The following is a 20,276-nucleotide window of genomic DNA, read 5'->3' as shown; positions in this document are numbered from 1 at the left end:
AAAGTGTTATTGAACTCTAGTTCTTTGTTGTGAGACAAATTGAGGTTATTTGATGAAGTGTGGTAAAGTTCTCTGAGATGTTCCTCCATCAAATACACGTACTAAATATATATCTACAAAACATCATCCTCATGCCATTACACTTTTGTTTTACCTACACAATCTTTCACTAGAATATTATAAAAAATAATTGTTTCAAAGAGTATGGAAAGAATGAAAATAATTAAGGTACTATTTTGTGGTAAAATCAAAGAATTTATCATAATGAAGATAATTTTTTAACTATCCAACTTACCTCCAATACCTAGTGTAGATTGGGAAGCTATAAAAGAAGTTATGCAACCATACAATCAATTATACAATATAAATACTTAAAACAAAATGTAAAAACAATGTGTCTACCTTGTGACATTGTGTGAGAAGCAATTTTCCCTAAGAATCAATGAGAATAAAGTGATTAGAAATGAGGACATATGTGTCCACTTTGAAGAGAAGATTTCCATTGGAATCAAAGATAGTAAAAGCCAACTAGAATTTATAGATATTTTTCATAATCAAAATAAATTCAAGATGTCAACTACTATGAGGTGAAACATAAAATCACATTTTATTTTCTACAGATTAAAATCATACAAAGTGTCCTCAAAAACTATATAACTCCATTAATGGCATTTCTCAAAAATAAGAAAATATTTCAATAATTATTTTGAGTGCACCGAGTCTTTTAAAAATAAAATAATCAACAAAAGAAAATCCATATGTTTTCTCTTTGTGATTTCTCTAATTTATAATGATTGAATGAATTGCCTCTCTCTATTTATAATGGTTGAATGATTTATACCGATAGATAGAGAGGCTATTAATTCAATCGTTGTAGTGTAGAGAAATCATAAAAAGATAGCATATGGTTTTCCTTGTGTTAATTATTTCTCTTTTATAGGATTTGAAAATTACCATCATGAAAAGGGAAAGTGTCTTAGTGGTGGAAAATACCAATAGCCATGACTAGATACTAAGTTTGATTATCAACATATACAATATTCTCATTGATGTAACTATAATTCCTTATAAAAACAAATACAATTCTTATTGTGAAGTATCAAAAACATAATTAAAATTAAAATATGTGTAAGAATGTCTAAATGGCTCAAATAACTCTTGTATGTGACAATGCAACAAAACCTCTACATAGTCTACTATGTTTGTGTCATGATTGGCTCAATGACATAAAATGACTTAATGAAATTAAGTTTCCAAAATCCATAATGAATTGATGTAGATGCTTCTAGATTAGATTGTGTAGAGATTTTTTTGCATCAATGTTTCGGATCACACTCCATGATCCATCATTAGGATGAAAAAGAGAGCATTAGGAGAAAAATTTCATAAAATGACTTTTTGAAAATGATATAGTAATCATGATGTCATATATTGACAATAAAAATTAGAATAATTTCATTCATGCTTTTTAAAGAATATTGAAGTTGAGAATAGAATTAACACAACAATGAATATTAAAGTTGAGAATGAAATTAATATAACACTACTCAAAATTATTAATAAATATTTGCACAATCAAGGAATTGTTAGGCTAGGCACAAATAGAAAAATTAAAGTGTTTTGATCCTTTAATCTTACACAACAAAGGAGGCTAGTGCAATTATCTTGTCCTTTGTTTGATCCTCTCACACGAGGAAGGTCAATGTCAGTAAGGAGACTTGTTCAAGCAGAATAATCAATCCCATTATAGAACTCTAAGTGAAGCTAGGCTCAAACACAAACTTAAAACATATCTACCCACCATCCAACTTATCGCCAATATAGTCTTCTAATCTCCAATGTAGACTAGGAAGCTACAATAGAAGGTATGCAACCATACAATCAAATAAATAATAAAAATATATAAAACAAAATATAAAAATAACGTGTCTACCTTGCAACACAGTGTGAGAAACAATTTGTCCTAAACATCAATGAGAATAAAATGATTGAAAGCAACATTGTATGTGTCTTCTAAAGAGGAAATTTCCATTGGAATAAACAATGATGAAAGGCAATTTATAGATATATTTCATAATCAAAACAAATCAAAAATGCCAATTGCTACTAAGTCAAACATTAAATTACATTTTATTTTCTACAAACTAAAATCATACAAGATATCCTCAAAAAATTATAAGACTCCATTAATAGCTTCCATCAAACTTTTCTTAAGAAAATAAAACTATGCATAATATCCATTTTGAGCACACAAAACCCTTAGAAAATAAAATAATACAAAAAAAATCATCCTACCTCATGTGATTTGACTGAATGAATAGCCCCCACATTTTTCTTTATATAATTAATGAATGGATAACGTATTCCCCCTCTTTCTCTCTCATTTAGTAGAAAAATTGTATGTTATTTTCTTGTCATTTTCACATTATTAACGATCACATGAGTAAGTTATATAATTAAAAGGATTTAATCACCCACTTATACTTCAAAAGAAATGATAGTTGTATGATGCTTCCATTATATACTCCTATACATGCTTAACATGATGAAATTATTATATTACATGTTTATAACTAGCGATATGTTTTCTTGAGACAACATAAGCTTAAAACATTATTAATTTGTCTTTTCATCCAAACACATTTAATAAATTGCACAAGAAATCAACATAATATTGAATCCACAAACATAAATAAAATATAAATATAAGAAATACGAAAATTACATAAAAAGCATATACATTTAAATGGTTTTATCTCATTCATTATACAATTTTTCTAATATGATAACCATTAATAAGTTTTAAAATTATCATAACATTCCATAAAGTACAAACACTAATATGTATTGACATTATCTCCTAACCCAAAAGTAACAATTACACTTAATTTACATATTTGCAAAAATAATAACAAAATGCAACAAATTTGCTAAATGAAAGGTGTTTATTTGAAGAAAAGAGATCGTCTCCATTTAGAAAATTTTAAATTAAATAAAAAACAAAGATACAATCAAGATCATGTTTCTCCATCATTTATGGCTATTTAAATAAAGACTATTTTACAAAATGTAATATATGGTCAAGATCTTCTCCATATATCAGAAATATAGATTTATTACAAATGATAAGGTTCCATATCACATTCATGTATTTATTGCAAATTGTAATGTACGGCCGAGATCTTCTCCATATATCAGAAATATAGATTTATTACAACATGATAAGGTTCCATATCACATTCATGTATTTACTGCAAATTGTAATGTACGGTCGAAATCTTCTCCATATATCACAAACATAGATTTATTGTGGCATGAACTTTTCTTCATATATCAGAAATATAGATTTATTACAACATGATAAGGTTCCATATCACATTCATGTATTTATTGCAAATTGTAATGTACGGTCGAAATCTTCTCCATATATCACAAACATAGATTTATTGCAACATGATAAAGTTCCATGTCACGTTCATGTATTTATTGCAAATTGTATGGTCAAGATTTTTTGTGTTGATAATCCTTTTCATCTCTACAATAGATGTATGAATTTCATCTAGTGTTCCTCACTTAGGCAACACTTATCGGCATAAATATACCACATATAAAGAGACAACTGTGAAATTTATGCTCTTAACAAATAAAAGCAGATTAATATCATTACTTTGCACAGAAACATTCTGAAAGAACAATGGATTTTGTAAAACAATTGTCATCAAACATAACATATTGTGGCTTCACCCGGAGGCCTTGGAAAAAATGCGACCTCGAAATTCAACAATCAAAAAGCACTATTATAATAAGCCCTTGAGCCTTCACGAGTGATTAAAGTAGAGTATTGGCTCGAGTAAAACCACAGTTTAAATCGTCCATGGTGCGTTGTGGAGTTTGGACTGAGGACAAAAAAGTTGGCAACCATACAGCACCCAAGGCCCATGTTGCCAATGACAATTCCATATACAGCCAGACACATGTAGAACTTTTCCAAGTAAAAAATAATACAAATAACCCATATGTTGGGCGTCTCTATGCCAAGCACATAGATGCATTAACAAATTACAATCAGCCAATTTTACAGCTTCGAGTCTTGTCCACAGTACCGTCCACAACTTAGCATTTGCTCAAAGCATCTATAGGTTTGTATGAACATTCAGGCAATTTTGCATTGCCAAAATCAACGAGAAATTTTGAACATAGCAGTTGACTGCATCAAAACTAGACGAACTTATCAGCTGCTACCACCTTGAAGCATTCTTTCAAGTTCAACAACTATTTACATATTGGAGATCCTTCTGTAAATGACAGACTGTAATATGATGTGTACGCTAAGGTACTCTAAATTTATTTTATCTCCTACATGAGATATCATACAGTAAATGTATGTCTACTGAACCCGAAAAATTCAATGCTTTGCTGACCCTTGATGCCTTGCAAAATGCAGGTAAATTTTCAGGTGCAACTTAAGTATAATCTGGTGTATTGAATTTATAGTTCTAGTTGTTGAAGCCCTAACAAAAACTGTTGGTCCTGACATTTCAGATCATGTGTACATTTTCTTTGGTGAGCAGCTTGTCAACTTCTATTTCATTAGTAAGTTAAAACAGCTGGAAAAGCAGAGAGGTAGAGCCATCACCGAAGGATCTCAACTCAGCTGGCTTCACAATGGCTCTACACAGTGGACAAGTTCTCTCCCTCTCAAACCTGTCCAGAAAAGTTATCAGAGAGTTCAGAAAAAACAGAAAACAAAATGATTGGCTTGATTGCACAAATGTCTATGATATGTATGCACTTTTACAATTATATATATCAAGAGTAACCCAATGTTTAATGAAATAAAAACTGACCCAAAGATTTCAAACAAATTATAAAAGTAAAGAAAGTTACCATTCAGATACACAGTCATCACAAAACATATGCTTACAACGTAGCAAGATCGGCGCATGCATTTTCTCCTGACAAATGGCACAAAGATCTCCAGCTGCAACAACCTGACACAAGTAATCCTGTTAACGACACGCAAGCTGTCGCAAGCAGACCAGCAAAATAACTCAAGGACAGCAAAATAACTCAAGGATTACATTAAAAATTTGATAACATTACGACAGAGACTTTTTTCCATTTGCTATACTCAAACATTAAGAATTTCCAGTACACGTCATCCTTTTCAAATTGAGGGTAATTTAAATTTAAGTATCTGAAATATAACATATCCTTCAAATAACATATCAAACAAAATCTATGCTGTTAAAACTTATCCGAAGTAATATTTTAGTTTCTGAAACACTTAAAAAATAGCATGTGCGATTGGAGCTAAATACATAGATTAAAATTATGACGTTTATTCGTCTAGCTCCCAAATCTCTATTACTAAATCCTCATTCTCCATTAGAAATACAACATAATATGACTTTTAGAACCTGAGGTTTCAAGAATTTGTGTTTCCTTAAATGCCATCTCAATTCTCAAATGAAGTTACGATTTATGAAGGTTATAACTGCAAACAGTCCAAATAGGGATTAAATCGTTCAAGGGCTTGAAAACAGTCTAGCCATAGAAAAGGATTTGTATATATGAATATATCTCATTAGAAATTCCTGCATATATCTGTTTAAAATATGCATACTGAATTGATTACTGGTCCCAATTGTTGCTCCATTTTAGTTAGGAAAACAGATGTTACCACTTACATTCCATTCTCCCCAGATTCAAATAAGCTCGTAGTCTTAAACAACCGAATTAGATATTTATGTTGCAAACCAAAGTACCAGAAAGCAATAGTCTTGCAACGGGAAAACGCAAGATATATAGACTGACGAGGTTAGATATATTTCTATTTTAAAATGGAAGAAGCCAAAACAATTGTTCAGATTGTATATACTACAATTTTAAAATGAAAATATGTGACTAGATTACAGGATTTGTATGCAAATAAAAGCATTGTAGTATCTTATAAATTTCAGAGCTAATTCTATGTCTTCTGTGTTTCAATTAGCTTTAAATTCATCTGCTTTCTTTCTAAGTTTTTGTGTACTGCACCAACCGTAATACAGAAGATAAATACAAACATATCAGATGAAGTTGTTTATTTATTTTTTTCTGATATTCAATCCTGCCTGGTAATCTCATGAAGCTGTAGAAAAACTCATTTGTGTGAGGAAAAAAAAATCAATAAATAAATAAAAGAAACCACCACTTTTTAAGCTCATGTTTAATTAGTTAGGACGATCAAACAATTTTACAAAAACTTGCATCTTTGGTGAAAATAGAACTTTCAATATAAATGACTGAGTTGAGAATAAAAATGAAAAGGCCAACTCAAGAATCGTACAACTCAGAATAAAACAGTTGCAGCTGTCCCAATGACATAAAATAGATCTTCAGTGTTGGGTTGATATGTATCTGTTGTAATCTGTAACTTGTTCCACAGATTATTTCGTTACTGACATCAATGTGTCCTAATAGCCTTTGGATTACAGACAAAAACAGCAGAAAAGGCATGCTTTCTCTATGTTCGGTGAAATCTAGGAATGATAAATTGCTTGACTTAGTCTCAATTTTTTCTTTATTCTCTCAAATGTCAGCAATTGACACTGATAGCTTAATAGTTGCCATCTTGCCATCTCCCTCTATAATTTTCTGATTTTCATTCTTACTTCTGGATCTAGAGAGCATTCAAACTTTGATCATCTTTTAATTTCTTTTTGTATCCTTTAATGTTCTTTTTGTATTCTTTTTGTAGCAGCGGGAGTCTCCTTAGCCGACTATGATCAAATATGCAATTAGCCTCTCGGCTTTGCATATTTATATTTGCCAATTTAAATAAACCGTTGGTTAATAAAATATAACTATTCGTTACAGTCCACCACCCTTGGTGAAAGTCGTGTTGATTGTAATAAAACCGATCCTTGGTGAAAGACGTGTTGGATGGTATTGAGCCGACCCTTGGTGAAGAGTCACCCACGTATGGGGTATATACATAGATCGGTTCAACCTCTCCATCATCATCAAATATCTACAGCAGTCAATATATACCTTCAGCAGATTGAATAAATATCTACAGCAGTTTGAAGAGCATATACAGCACATTGAATAGACACAAATTGGATCGCTCTCCTCCTCTCTGCATTCAGACTTAGGCAAGTTCAATACCTTCATCAACGCAGTCAATACATAGTATAAATCAGCACTATTCCTATAGTTGCAGATCGGCCTTGTTAGTGGCCTTATAACTGGCTGTGTGTTGGCCATATTGTATTCAATCACTTCAACATATATAAGAGATCTTATAGCTGGGTTTTTCTCCCTCATGTTGGAGGTTTTCTCAGGGTATATGCTGTGCAAATTTGATTGAATTATCTTCTATCTGCTTTCTCCTAATCTGATCATAAAAATAACACCCTTGCCTTCACTAAGCTTCATCAACTAACTACAATCCCATTTACCATTCACTGGTTATTAGTGATGTTATTGTATATTTCATTTCTCTTAGTTAATTTTGGGCAAACTTTAAAAACAAATTTCAAAATTGTACATGAATCACCATACCTCTTCTGCAGTTGCATATGATCCATACTGCACTTCTTTATGCGATAAGGCTTTCAGTGCTGCAAAAGATGCCTGCACCTAAATCAATGGTTGATGCAAATTTATTAAAAATTATGTTTCAAGCAATTTAATGGAACAATATACAACAATAGTAATAACAAAATGTAGAAAGGAAAGCAAGATTAAAAAAACATGGCATGGGTTGTACTTAAATTAAATCCACATTGTCTAGAATCATTATTGGAAAACTCACCAAGACTTGAGCAGAAGGACGCAGACTCGTGACAAACAATCCCTGCACACAACTCATGGATGGCTCATGTGCTGTGTCAGACCCTGAAACTCGGGAGTCTTGTGCAATTTCCACCAGGAAACTCAGCAAGCCTTGGGCTTGGATTCACAAGTCCCAAGTAGAGACTCGGGTGAGTGGAAAAAAGACAACTATGAGCTTTCAAATATCATATTTTTTCATTTTTTTCACTCCAGTTTGTTTTCCATCATTTTTGTCTTCAGCATGTACTTTCTCTGTGGATTAAATTGGTTGTTGGATGATTGGGAATTTGAAAGGATCCAATTATTGATAGTTGATTAAATGCTATAAAATCATAAAATAACAAAAACAGCATATTTTCCCTATTTGTTCTTTTGGTTTGCCATTCAATCTCAATCTCAATCCCAAGTAATGCTACTATGATCATCAACAGACTAAGTGTTTAAAACTGTAAAACAAGGGTGAGGCATAAGGCATCACATGCTCTGAAAGCTTTGCCAATGGGAAGAGAAGCTAGAAGCAGAACAGCAAAAAGGGACAATTACATTTACCATTTGTCCCCATCTTAACAAATGCTTAAAGGTTTTTATGCTCTAAGTGAGTCTTCATGCCTTGTAATTATTACCAATATACAAGAAATAAAACCTACGTTTCCCATAGGCACATCCCCTGGATTTTTCCAGGTGCACCCATCCTGAGGATGGCTAGGGGATATCCCCTAGTTATCCACATTTTTTTTTTAAATGATCTAAATATCCTTGGGTTGTGGGATGGACAGGTGACTGGTAGGGTACAAATTACTGTCCCCTTCACTGTAGACACATTTTTAATTAAAGAGGGCCAAAATTTTAAAAATATTGATATATTAAAAATTTTAAAAATATTGATATATTAATATTTTTGTGGGCCCCCACATCCCTCTCAGCCCTAAAATTATAAAAAAAGACCTCACTAGCTCATTTTTACTCATTTCTACATACCAAAAAACTTTGCAGCCAAGTTAGAGCCAAAAAAATATATTTTGAGCAGGGTTCGAAAGTGTAGTTGGAAAAACCAGCATTGATGAGCAATGAGGAGTGACGTATTAGGAAAAATGAAGAAGATAAGTGAATCTTCCATTTGTTTTTTTTTTCAATTTGTTTTCTAAGTTCAAAGGAATAAATGTATAATTTTTTTTTTCTATTTTCAGTTTCCGCTTGCATATTGTTTCACAAAACAAAACAACATCAAGCAGCAGCAATGAAAGTAGCGAACATGATGAGATGGAAGAAAGAAATTAAAATTAAAATGTGAGAGTTTCAAGCTCACTTGGGGGTTCATCAAGGTTTGGGAGTGCTATGAATGAAATGGGGCAGCCACAAAATCCATTTGAGTGTCCTTATAAAGTTTCAAAACCTTATACAAAGGGCCCCTTTAATCCCAAAAAACCTCTTATCCAATTTATGACAGCCCTAGACAAAGATCAAAAAAGAATTGAGGGGGTATGGAGTGTGGTTGGCACATTTGTAAAGCAGATTTAGAGGGAGCTATACAACAATATATTGTCATCTATTGGACTTTACAAGAGAAGGGGTGAAGGTTTGTCAAAAGATGAATGAAGATGAAAACGTAGAAATTCATAGATTACAATGGAGGCGCAATTAATGAACTTCTACAAGAGGAAAGAGGAAGACTATTGCGCAGTGCAGACTAGTTCAATGTGCAATCACAAGATGTGGTAGAGTCTTCCACAACCAAACTTTTCTCTGCCCATGCCCTCCCATTCCATTTAGCACATTCTCCTTATTTCAAACAAATGTTCAAAAATGTAACTTTTATTGGTTTGTATTTTCTTGGTCCTTGACAGAGAATATTCCAAGGTGAGTTTGGTGATGGAAAACAAGAGATAGAGATGAATTAGGATGGGCTGCTCTATTATCATAGGTAGGCGAACCAATATTAGACTTCAGCCACTCATGTAATGTCCCCTTCTTGCACCTAGTCAGTTTGGCTTTCCATTAGCCTATTCTCAGTTTCCTGTAGGCTAAGTGGAGTTAGTTAGGGACTCAGTGTTCTGTAAAGAGCTCAAGCATGTGATTGCAGTGTGTTCCAGCAGAGTTTCTACTTTTAGTGAGTGTCATTTTGGGCACTTGGTCTCAACCTCTATTTCTTCTCAACTTCAAAGTGAAGTGTTTTTGATTTCAGTGCCTTGGTGAGTATTCTAAAGTTGGATGAATAATATTTTATGATTTCATTTAAGTGTTTTAAAAAGTAACTTTATAACTTAAGTGACATAAAGTGTTCCCAAATGCTACACCTAGGGAAGGGGGACAAAACTGTTATTTTTTTATGGTATACACATTGTTATATGTATTCTGTATATTTGTTTTTTCTATCATCTATTGTCTTAGAGAGGAAGATTTATTCTTCCTTTATACCTATTGGTGGTGCACCTTTACCAAGGGTCACCACTCTTCCAAGTTGACCCTCAACAATTATATTATTAATAATAATATAATTATTATATTATAATATAATTTATATTATCACAATAATATAATTATCAATATAATTAAATTATTACAACCTTTATGTCAGTCTGAAGGAATCCGACCATAGCTACAATAACATTAACACTCCCTCTTAGCTAGGGAGGAATCCTTCTCAATCTCTACAAGTCACGTCACCTCATCGTGATGACTAACACAATGACTACACTCATGTGTATGAAAGAAGCTTATCACCTCATCGTGATGTTTGACCACAATGGTTACTCCCATATGTGGAAATGCAAATGAACATAACTACCACAGTTACTCCCATGGATGGTGAATGAATAGGTATCACCTCACCGTGATAATAAACATCATGGCTTATCCATAGACATCACCTCATGTGATATCCACCATTATGGCTTATCCACAGATATCACCTCACGTGACATCCACCATAGATATTTCCTCAAGTAATATCCACCATTATGGCTTATCCATAGATATCACTTCACATGATATCCACCATTATGGTATATCTAAAGATATTACTACATGGCATGTCCACGGATTTCACGTCACATGAAATCCGCCATGAATATCTCTTTGCGTAATATCCACCATTATGGCTTATCCATGGATATCATGTCTCATGATATCCACCATTATGGCATATCCATGGATATTACTACTAGAGATATAAACCATTATGACATATCCATAGATATCACGTCCCATGATATCCATCATAATGGTATGATCAATCAATATATCGTAAGATCGTCACCTTACAATAATGATCGGATGTACAAGTGTTCACTATTGAGAGATCATCACCTCACAATAATGTTCACAGGGGCTCATCAAGCACTGAACCAAAATTGTCATGGAGTCACACACATGACATCCACCATGAACCATATCAAAGGGTGTAGATAAGGGCTTTCTCCTCAAGTCTCTCTCAAAGAGAAATGCAATCACAAGAGTTTACACTTTAAAAACATCTTCTTCTTTTTTTTTAATACATTAGTGAATAGCATACCTTTCCACCATGTCTCTAACATAGTGATACTTGATCTCCACATGCTTTGACCTTTCATTAAATACAAGGTTGGAATCTGCATCACTCTTGGTGTATTCCAAGCTCGCCAAGTATTCATCTATCCAAGAATATCAAGACCTAGAAGTCAGCATAAAGGCCTTCCAGTCTACATAAATGGGACTCCATCTCATGAATCATAGTCCTTCGACTGATCACTAGAGAAACCATCTTGGCATGGTCCACTCCCTCTGAACCAAGATCCTTGGAAATCAAATAAAGCAGATCCTTTAGCTGCTCCCTTTGAAGCTGAAATGTCGGGCTCCCTCTGAATGTTAATTCTTTCTCTTCGAGGGATGCCTCCAGTTATGTATCACCAATCTCAGCAAGTTGTGTCTCTAATCTCTAGTCTGCGATGATGCCTCAAGCTCTTCTTTTCTTGAATTCTTCAAATTCATCATTCATTTGTTTCTCGATCCAACACATAATATCAATCCTTAATATTCTAGTGAGAAAGCTCCCCTATAACAAGCATCTTATGTCAATAAAGGCATTCAGCACCTCATGTACACTCACCACAAACATAGAACTACAAACATGACCTCTGTTTCTTTTGTAATATGGTGTTGTTCTTTGAGGCTTCAATATGTATCATTTGGACAGGCCTTTCCATATGATGACTCATAATCTATGCCTGCTCTAGCCTTTAGATTAGAATCATAATATATTTTCAACAACACATGCTGTAATTCTCCCTTTTCAACTTGAGCTGCAGATTGGCTATGAGTCTGCCACATCTCTATGGAATGACGGTCTTTATATCACTTTCTAAAACTTCCATAAATCAAGACACTAGTTGATGCAAGCGATCACAACCTCTTCCTTATAATCTGTTTATCACATTCATATATACTTCTGAAATAATATTTTAATTAGTTCCCAATCTACTTTCCTTAATCCGCTTTTCATATCTGCACATGATCTCAGCCAGTGTTCTTGGAACACTTCTGAAACTTATTATCGCACTTCATTAGATAGTCGCCGTATTTAATTATTAGTGTATTTGAATCGAGTAGCTGGAAAGTTTACGGCAGCTTCTGCATTTAATAATTTTATTTCTGTTCACTATCGCTATTGGCAAGTTGTGGTTGCAGCGCCCAATCATTTGGATGTCACAAATGCCTCGTGATCACAACCTCCCATTCATTGTTGCTATACAGAAGTTTGAGATGAAATCTGAGTTCTTCCATATACCTATACTTCACGCTAATGAGTTTTCCCTTGTCTGTGATATTCTCGTGATTCTTCTTTTATCCATGAACAGAACACTTGTTTCAAGAGAACAAATTGCATATGAATTAAGTGCTATCTTTAATCTTCATCGTCGTTGCCAAATCATTGTTGCTGTAACTGGTGCATCGTATTTCCTTTTGCTAGCATCTGTTCTACTTCAAATTACGTACATTGCCAAATATATATATTGCAGATTATGAAGTCGCTGTTTGAAGACTCCCGTACTTCTTCATGAAATCACCGATATTCTCCATCAATTAATATCATTCATCCATATAATAGAAACTGCACCAATTGCTATGAGAATATGTCTTCAGAGAATATTGGAGAAGAGTACGAACTACAAGTAGAGTTCCACGCTGGTCATCTGAAAGGCTTGATTCTGTGTACAAGAATCGCTGCATTCATTGTATAATCACTGCTCTTTTTATTATCTACAACATAATTAATTTATATGCTGCTTTAAACATAGTTGGCCTGTATTTTTTCTTTTATCATTTCTGTAGCATAATCTTTGCTGTCATTGGAAGTGTCACTATAATGTGTAATCCGACTGAGATAGACTGAGACAATGTATGATCATTATCAACCAGCATAATAATTCAAACTTGTGCAAGTTCAACAATCATCCAAGCATCATCCATATTCTTGCTCGCCATCAGAGTCTGATGTTTCTTCATTCTCTGAGGTATGAATACCAACATTCTCTTGACAGCAGCATCTCGAGCTGATTGAGAATCGGAAATTTGACCAGATAGGACACGAGCACTCCACAACTGTGATGGAGGAGGACCGAAGCCTCGGCTTCTACTTCGGCCATTGTAAACTGGATCCATATTATGAGTAGGATATTGTGCTTGTGTCAGATGTTTAATCTTCACACCCAGCAAAAAAGTTAACTTCCTCCAAATTCAAACTCCGGATCTCAGTCAAATTCAAACAGACGCTTCAGCATACTCTATCGTATAGTTATCTGCCATAGTGCTCTTTAGGATCTTCCTTTAAGCTGTAAGGCTATCTCCAAAGGAACCCGCTCTGATACCATGTTATTTTTTGATGGTATACACATTGTTATATGTATTCTGTATATTTTCTTTTTCTATCATGTATTGTCTTAGAGAGGGAAATTTATTCTTCCTTTATACCTATCGGTGGTGCCCCTTTACCAAGGGTCACCACTCTTCCAAGTTGGCCCTCATTAATTATATTATTAATAATAATATAATTATTATATTATAATATAATTTATATTATCACAATAATATAATTATCTAAATATAATTATATTATTACAACCTTTATGTCAGCCTGAAGGAATCCAACCATAGCTACAATAACATTAACAAAACTTGAGTGTTAAAAGCTTATTTTATAATCCAAAAAAGGGGATGCCAATGTGTGAGGAATATTATAATGTTTTAAAAGATAAAAGTGAGGGAAAATAATTCAAATTTCATTGTGTGTCACCCTGATTCTTCCCTCCACATTATAAATATGAGTTGTGGCTCTTATTTGGAGTATCCTGAATTGACGACTCAAGAAGATGCTGCTGGAATGAACTCAAAGAGTTCTCTTGTTGCCGGTTAAAGATGAAAACCCTCTTTAGTGGTGCCCGTTTCGGTGGTGAAATATAAACCCTAGCTGGTTGGAGTATTCAGATTTAGTTTTCAATGATTTTGGCTTGCACTTGATGATATGGGTTTGAAAATGATGAAGGTTTTTGGAGTATTTTCATGTGGGTTTCCAGTTTTTGGTGTGCTGAGTTCTTTTTGAGAGTATTGTTCGAGTTTTGGTGTGTGCGGATGCTTGTTCTCGGTGCTGGTCTTCATTTTCAGAGTTTCAGAGAAACCATATTTTGCTCATAACTCTTGAAAGAGAATTATTTGGTTCTGGGTATTTTACCAAAGCATTGGTCTCACCTAGGTGACCCATTTTGATATGTTATTTGCAGCATTTGGTGAGGATTTGAATTTTAAAGTCAAGTCGCAGCCTTGCAGCCTTTGGGCACATTGTTGTACTACTATTTTTTAATTTTATATGATATGCACATTGACAATGAAATATGTAAGCAATTAAATTTTAAGTTTTGACATTTAATATTTACAAATATTAATTTGTTTGAATCTCCTGTGAACCATATTGTCGTGTATTAAGGATTTTTTTATGAATATGTCAATATGATGAATGCCTTATCAATGTTATAATATAAAAATTTGAAATTTCAATATATTTTTAAAAAATTCTCTATTTTTTATATAGCCGTCCTTTGGCATCCCCAAAAATGGCCTCAAAAAAATCCATTTTAGATAACACATCCCCTGCCATCCTGTTGACGTGTATTTTGTACACAATCATACACAGAATAAAATACCGACAGGCATCTTATCCTCTCTTGAGAAAATAGTCTCTAACTGCTGAAGATCTGCAAAAAGGATCAGTTAGATGGACTCCAAGGTTCTTTTAGTGGGGTCTCCACGTGTGGACAAGCTTTTAGTGGTATGATGTGATTTGCTGTTTCCTTCAAGGCTTCTTACGGATTCAATAGTTCGAAGGTTTCACTAATCTAAAAAAGAACTTTCAAAAAATGGAAAAAGATAGGGTTTAAGAGGTCTAATCTAGCCTAACCCTATGAACGACTTAGCATGAATGAGATTTGGCAAGACTCAACCAACTTCAATTTTGCCATAAGATAACAACTTAATTGAAATTAGTGCGATCTTCTAAGGTAATAATGGTATTCAATGCATCAAAGACCAAGGACACTACTACGAAGGTACATATCCTAGATGCGAAAATGCTTGAAGGTTAAGGACTCAAAATGTTTTCCAGTCGACCACGCAAGGCGTTCCTACAATCAGCAAGAAGCTAGTGGTTTGGATTGCGAATCCTACCAAATATCAAATCTCACACTTAGCCTTTCAAATTAACAAACTACTTTGATTGAGCGAGATTCAAGTACATCCAACAACCATGAAGATAACTTAAGAAATTTGCAACAAAACACCATAACTTCAATATTTTATTGATTTCCAAGTCATCATATACAACAATTGCTTGAACTTCTCTCTTCAAGACTCAATCTTGCTACAAAATAAAAATTGCTTACAACTCTAATTTCTCAACTCTATTCTCTATTCTCTATTAACTGACTCTTACAAATGAAATGAAAATGGGGGTATAAATAGCATCCCCAATTACAATGAAAGGTCCAGATTGAAAGTAAATCAACGGACAAGATCATGACACCTAAACCCTAATTAGGGTTTGTTACAAATGACCTCCTTTTTACTGAACAATATTAAATACATAGCCAAATATTAAATTTGGCACAAAAATCTAGGAGGTATCAACCAATGAGAAATAAGATGTCATGTCATATGTAACAACCTTTCATCTAGAATCTTATTCCCTTTCCAATTTTCTTTCTTAGCATATGCAATGAATTTTGTCACAATTCCTTCGATTTCTGTGATTGGAATCTCGGGAAGATTCTTGATACTCTCTTCTAAGTGGATAACCTGATCAAATGCATCTAGAAGAGCTGTGTCCCAAGTAGGTTCAAGTTCCTTTGTTCTATCAATCAGGAGCATGGTGGCATACATTTGATCATACTGCTCATCTGTAACATCTGCGTCCTTGCGAAAGATGATAGTGATTCTATCCTCAAACTCTTGTAAATCCACATCTGTCTCGACCTCGATCCTCCTGCCAAGAATGGTACGAAGTACCTCAAATACTCTGTCCTGGATCGGATTGATCACCTCCTCAACTTGACCACATCTAACACTGATGTCCTCAAAGAGAACACTCTTTATATGGAGTAAGGTTGACCACTGAAACAAACTGTGAGAATCACCTTCTAAGATCCTCTCTTGTGCTAAAATTCTTCTAGATGTATGTCTTATAACTTTCAAGACAGGGATGACAACGTCCTTGGTATGGGCAAATGCAGCTACTGTTGCCATCAATCTGTGGATTATCTCAAGAACTTGGATAGCCTGATGGGTGATCTTCGACATCCTTGTAATAAACTCAATGGCCACCGTGTGAGATCTATCCATCCAATTACATGTACGCTGAACCATATTCCTGAATCTTTCTGCTTCATTGATTGATTGAAGGGGCAATGCCTGCAATGGTGATCTAACTGGATCCTGACGTCCCAAAGGTTCATTGATGTGACTGAAATATGTCCTCCATGCACCGACCTCTCTCTCAAGCTTTCTAGTCTTTTCTACTTCTTCTCTAAATTTATCCTTCAATGCCTCAAATGTGTCGGTGGCATCATCTAAAGTCTGCTCTGCTGTGGATGGTCCTAACTCAATAGTCTGTATATGATAGTCTTCTGCTAGGACCTCACCCTCATATTTGTCTGCTGCCGGTGTAGCTATCTGCAGTTTTCTAGATCCAGTCTCATCTCGAATCATCTTGGACATCTTTGTAGCCTTCTTCTTCTCTGTTGTCATATGTGAGCGTCCAACAAGGCTCTCTAGATCGATTGCACTGTCCTCGTCCTCAATTACGATCACCTTAGTCAATCTTTCCTTCAACCAATCTGGGATATTTGATCTTGTCTCTTGAACTTGAATTTCTTTGTGTACTACTTCTTCTTGTCTGGGAGGAGATGTTACTTCATTGTCATTATCTAAATCATAGTCTTGGAGAGATCCATCGGATGAAACATGCTGTGCCTGTTCTTCCTCCTGTCTGTCATTCTGTACCATCGATTCCATGGATTCTTCCACTCGAACTGTTCTATCTTCTGGCCTGGAAGAAGTACCTGGTGTTTGGTCTTTGTTAGCACCTTGCTTTTTCTTGGAAGGCTCTTTCTTTTCTGATCTTTCCTTTCTCTTTGAACCTCTCGGATGGAGATTGCCCTCACTGGCACATCGAAGGTTACCTTCACCTGAATTCCTAGGATTAGGATTGCCTTCACTAACACTGGCTCCACCTTCGGCTGGCTTTTCTTCCAAAGTAAAAGACATGGCTATGCCTTGTTCTCTCAACTTCTGATGTTGAATGTCTACCCATCTGCGAGTACAAGACAAGACTGGTGCCATCAAATCATCTAAATCCACGGCTTCGGGCTCATTCCAATTCAAACTTATTGCTTTGCTCTCTCTATCATATGAAGATTGGATGTGCCTGCCGTTGTCCTGAGCTTGGTCGGCTACTCTGTAAATCTTACATTTCCTGATGAAATCCAAAGGCAATCTAGAATGTATCTTGCGTTTTACTTCAAGATCATCTAGGAGATTCATCATAAAATCTTCAATTTGGTACTCATGTCTAAATCTTCTACCGACTGTCTCCTCTAAATGTCCATGAGGATCAAAACTATTCCTCCAAGCAAAAGATGAAAAAGGATACAAGGCTAACTCCCTCTCTGCGTCATCCATGGCTGAGACATTGGGACATACCTCAACTGAATTACCCAAAATAATAGGTACCTGAACTCCATTCTGATGTCTGTGTCTGAATGCCTTCACATATGCTGCCAACTGCCTTGTTACTTCAAGTAACACAATTCTATCTGTCGGGTACCTCGGCAACATGTATGGAGGTAAAGGACATCCATACACTCTAATGTAAGTGAACTTGGGAAACTGAATGAACCAAGCACCGTACCTCTTGATTAACTCCTGGGCATCCTGAGATAATCTGTTGTGAATCCCTCCTTGCAACGTCCTGGTGATGTTCATCGTGAAAGTATCATTGATTAACTTGTAGTTCTTCCCTGGTGGATGATGCAAGTAGGTATAGGATTCACAAACTCTGACCTCGCCGGGTCCTCTTCCAATCACTCCTCTGTGAGGTAGTCCTGCGTACTCGACGCTCCTGATTAAGGCATAGATGACGTATGAACTCATGTGGAAGGACTTAGTAGCCCTGAGTCTTCTCAACTGTACGTCTAAGCAATGGCTAATTATCCTAGCCCAATGTATTGTACCCTTTCCTTGAACAATCACCTGGATGAAATAAAACATCCACTTCTCAAAATAGAAGGCATGAGGTGCTCCTGTAACTCTGTTGAGCATAGTAATCAAATCTCTGTACTCCTCTTGGAAATCGATCCGGTGTGGTGTGTTCGGTACTTTGCTCAGACGGGGACGACTCTTGAGTAGCCAGTTCTTGTTGATTATGCTTAGGCAAGCATCTGGATCATCATCGTACACCGATCTGGCTCCTTCAATGCTCTTGTATATCATGTCCCTGTGCTCTGGAAGATGGAAGGCTTCACTTATGGCTTCCTCTGAAAGGTACGCCAAAGTGTTTCCCTCATTGGACACAATTGTCCTAGACTGTGGATTGTAATGACGGGCACACTCGATCATCAACTCGTGACACTGAATAGCTGGAGGAAAACCGGCCGCCTTGATGATGCCACTCTCTATTATTCTCCGGGCGACAGGTGATGGCTTGCCGATGTAAGGGACCTCTCGGAACTTCTTCGTGCTAAAGTTCCCCAAGTTTGTATCTCCAACGTTGCTCCACTTGGACACGATCTTGGTCTCCACCTCTTCAGTCTTCTGATCTTCTTTCATGAGAGCCGAGCGACTGGTGGATGCTCCCGCCTTTGGGGTCGCCATACCTACACAACATTTCATTATAAGAAATAGATTTTGCAATAAATAACGTGGATAAGAGAGATAGATTTTAGGAAACCTCATGATAAGTCCTAAAGTTATCATTTCCTAAAATACAACGATTGAGCTAAGAGATTTAAAATTCAAAATTTGAAATATGACGATGAATGAATAAAACAATAATAATTAAATCGCCATACCTCGATAGAGAGCTAACTCTAGAATGCAAAAACAAAATTTGCCTAAGCAAAATTGAGGTATAAAGATAATCTTCAATATGATCCCCTCAAATTTGATTTCGCCACCTCTGGAGAGAATGTGATCTTCAATTTCGCACAAATAAATCACCAAGTCCTTAGCAAATTCGCCTTAGGCGTGGTCTTGGATGGATCTTCAAATTCGCTCTACCTTTGATCTTCAATGCAATTCGCACCTCTTCAAACACACCTCGGACGCCTCACACCACCTTGGGAATGTCTAAGCGCCACCTTAGTTTGAAGTCGCACCACCTTTGGAATGTCTAAGCGCGCCACCCTTGGTCTTCAATTGAAATCGCACCACCTTTGGAATGTCTTCGCCACCTTGGATAAATGAAACTTGCACTATATTCGCCTCTCGTCAACTCGCATGAAGGAAGGTAAAATAATGATGTAGAAAATGACAATTCTACCCCCCTTATATAGCGCTTGCATCCTTTACCCCTTAGGCCGACTTAATAAAAATAAAACCATTTTTTAAATGATTTGCAATGAAATAACAAGGCCGACCTCCATATATGAGCGCTTAAAATCGATTTTTTATTAATTAAATAATTAATTACTAATGCCTTGCGTTTTTTAATTGCAAATTTCGATTTTTAAATAAGGCAAAAATAATTAATAAATGTTAACGCCACATTAAATGCCAATAAAAATGGATTTTTTAAATTTTAAATTGATTTAGCATTTAAAGTAAATTCGAATTGTTTAATTTGGCGCCAAAAAATATGTAAATAGAGGGACGTACCTCATCGCTCTGGTCCCTTGATGAGGGACAGGAGCGATTCACCATCTTTGGCATGATTCTTG

General features: G+C 35.2%; 1 protein-coding gene across 3 annotated transcripts in view; it reads right to left on the bottom strand.

The window, feature by feature from the left end:
• Window positions 1–3,634: 3,634 nt before the first annotated feature.
• LOC131048650 (uncharacterized) overlaps window positions 3,635–20,276 on the bottom strand; it is a 66,358-nt gene continuing 49,716 nt past the window's right edge. For 2 of the 3 annotated variants that reach the window (XM_057982689.2, XM_057982687.2), the window contains 3 exons: window positions 7,549–7,626; window positions 4,888–4,991; window positions 3,635–4,704 (listed from right to left, as the gene is read on the bottom strand). In XM_057982689.2, coding sequence (XP_057838672.1) covers window positions 4,599–4,704; window positions 4,888–4,991; window positions 7,549–7,626 — 288 coding nt within the window. In that variant the 3' untranslated portion in view covers window positions 3,635–4,598. The remainder of the gene's footprint in view (window positions 4,705–4,887; window positions 4,992–7,548; window positions 7,627–20,276) is intronic. The other variant, XM_057982688.2, reaches the window with a different exon arrangement.

Source organism: Cryptomeria japonica, chromosome 1 (assembly GCF_030272615.1).
Source record: "Cryptomeria japonica chromosome 1, Sugi_1.0, whole genome shotgun sequence".
Classification (NCBI taxonomy): domain Eukaryota; kingdom Viridiplantae; phylum Streptophyta; class Pinopsida; order Cupressales; family Cupressaceae; genus Cryptomeria; species Cryptomeria japonica.
The sequence above is the reverse complement of the archived record's forward strand: the minus strand, read 5'-3'. Positions and strand labels throughout refer to the sequence as shown.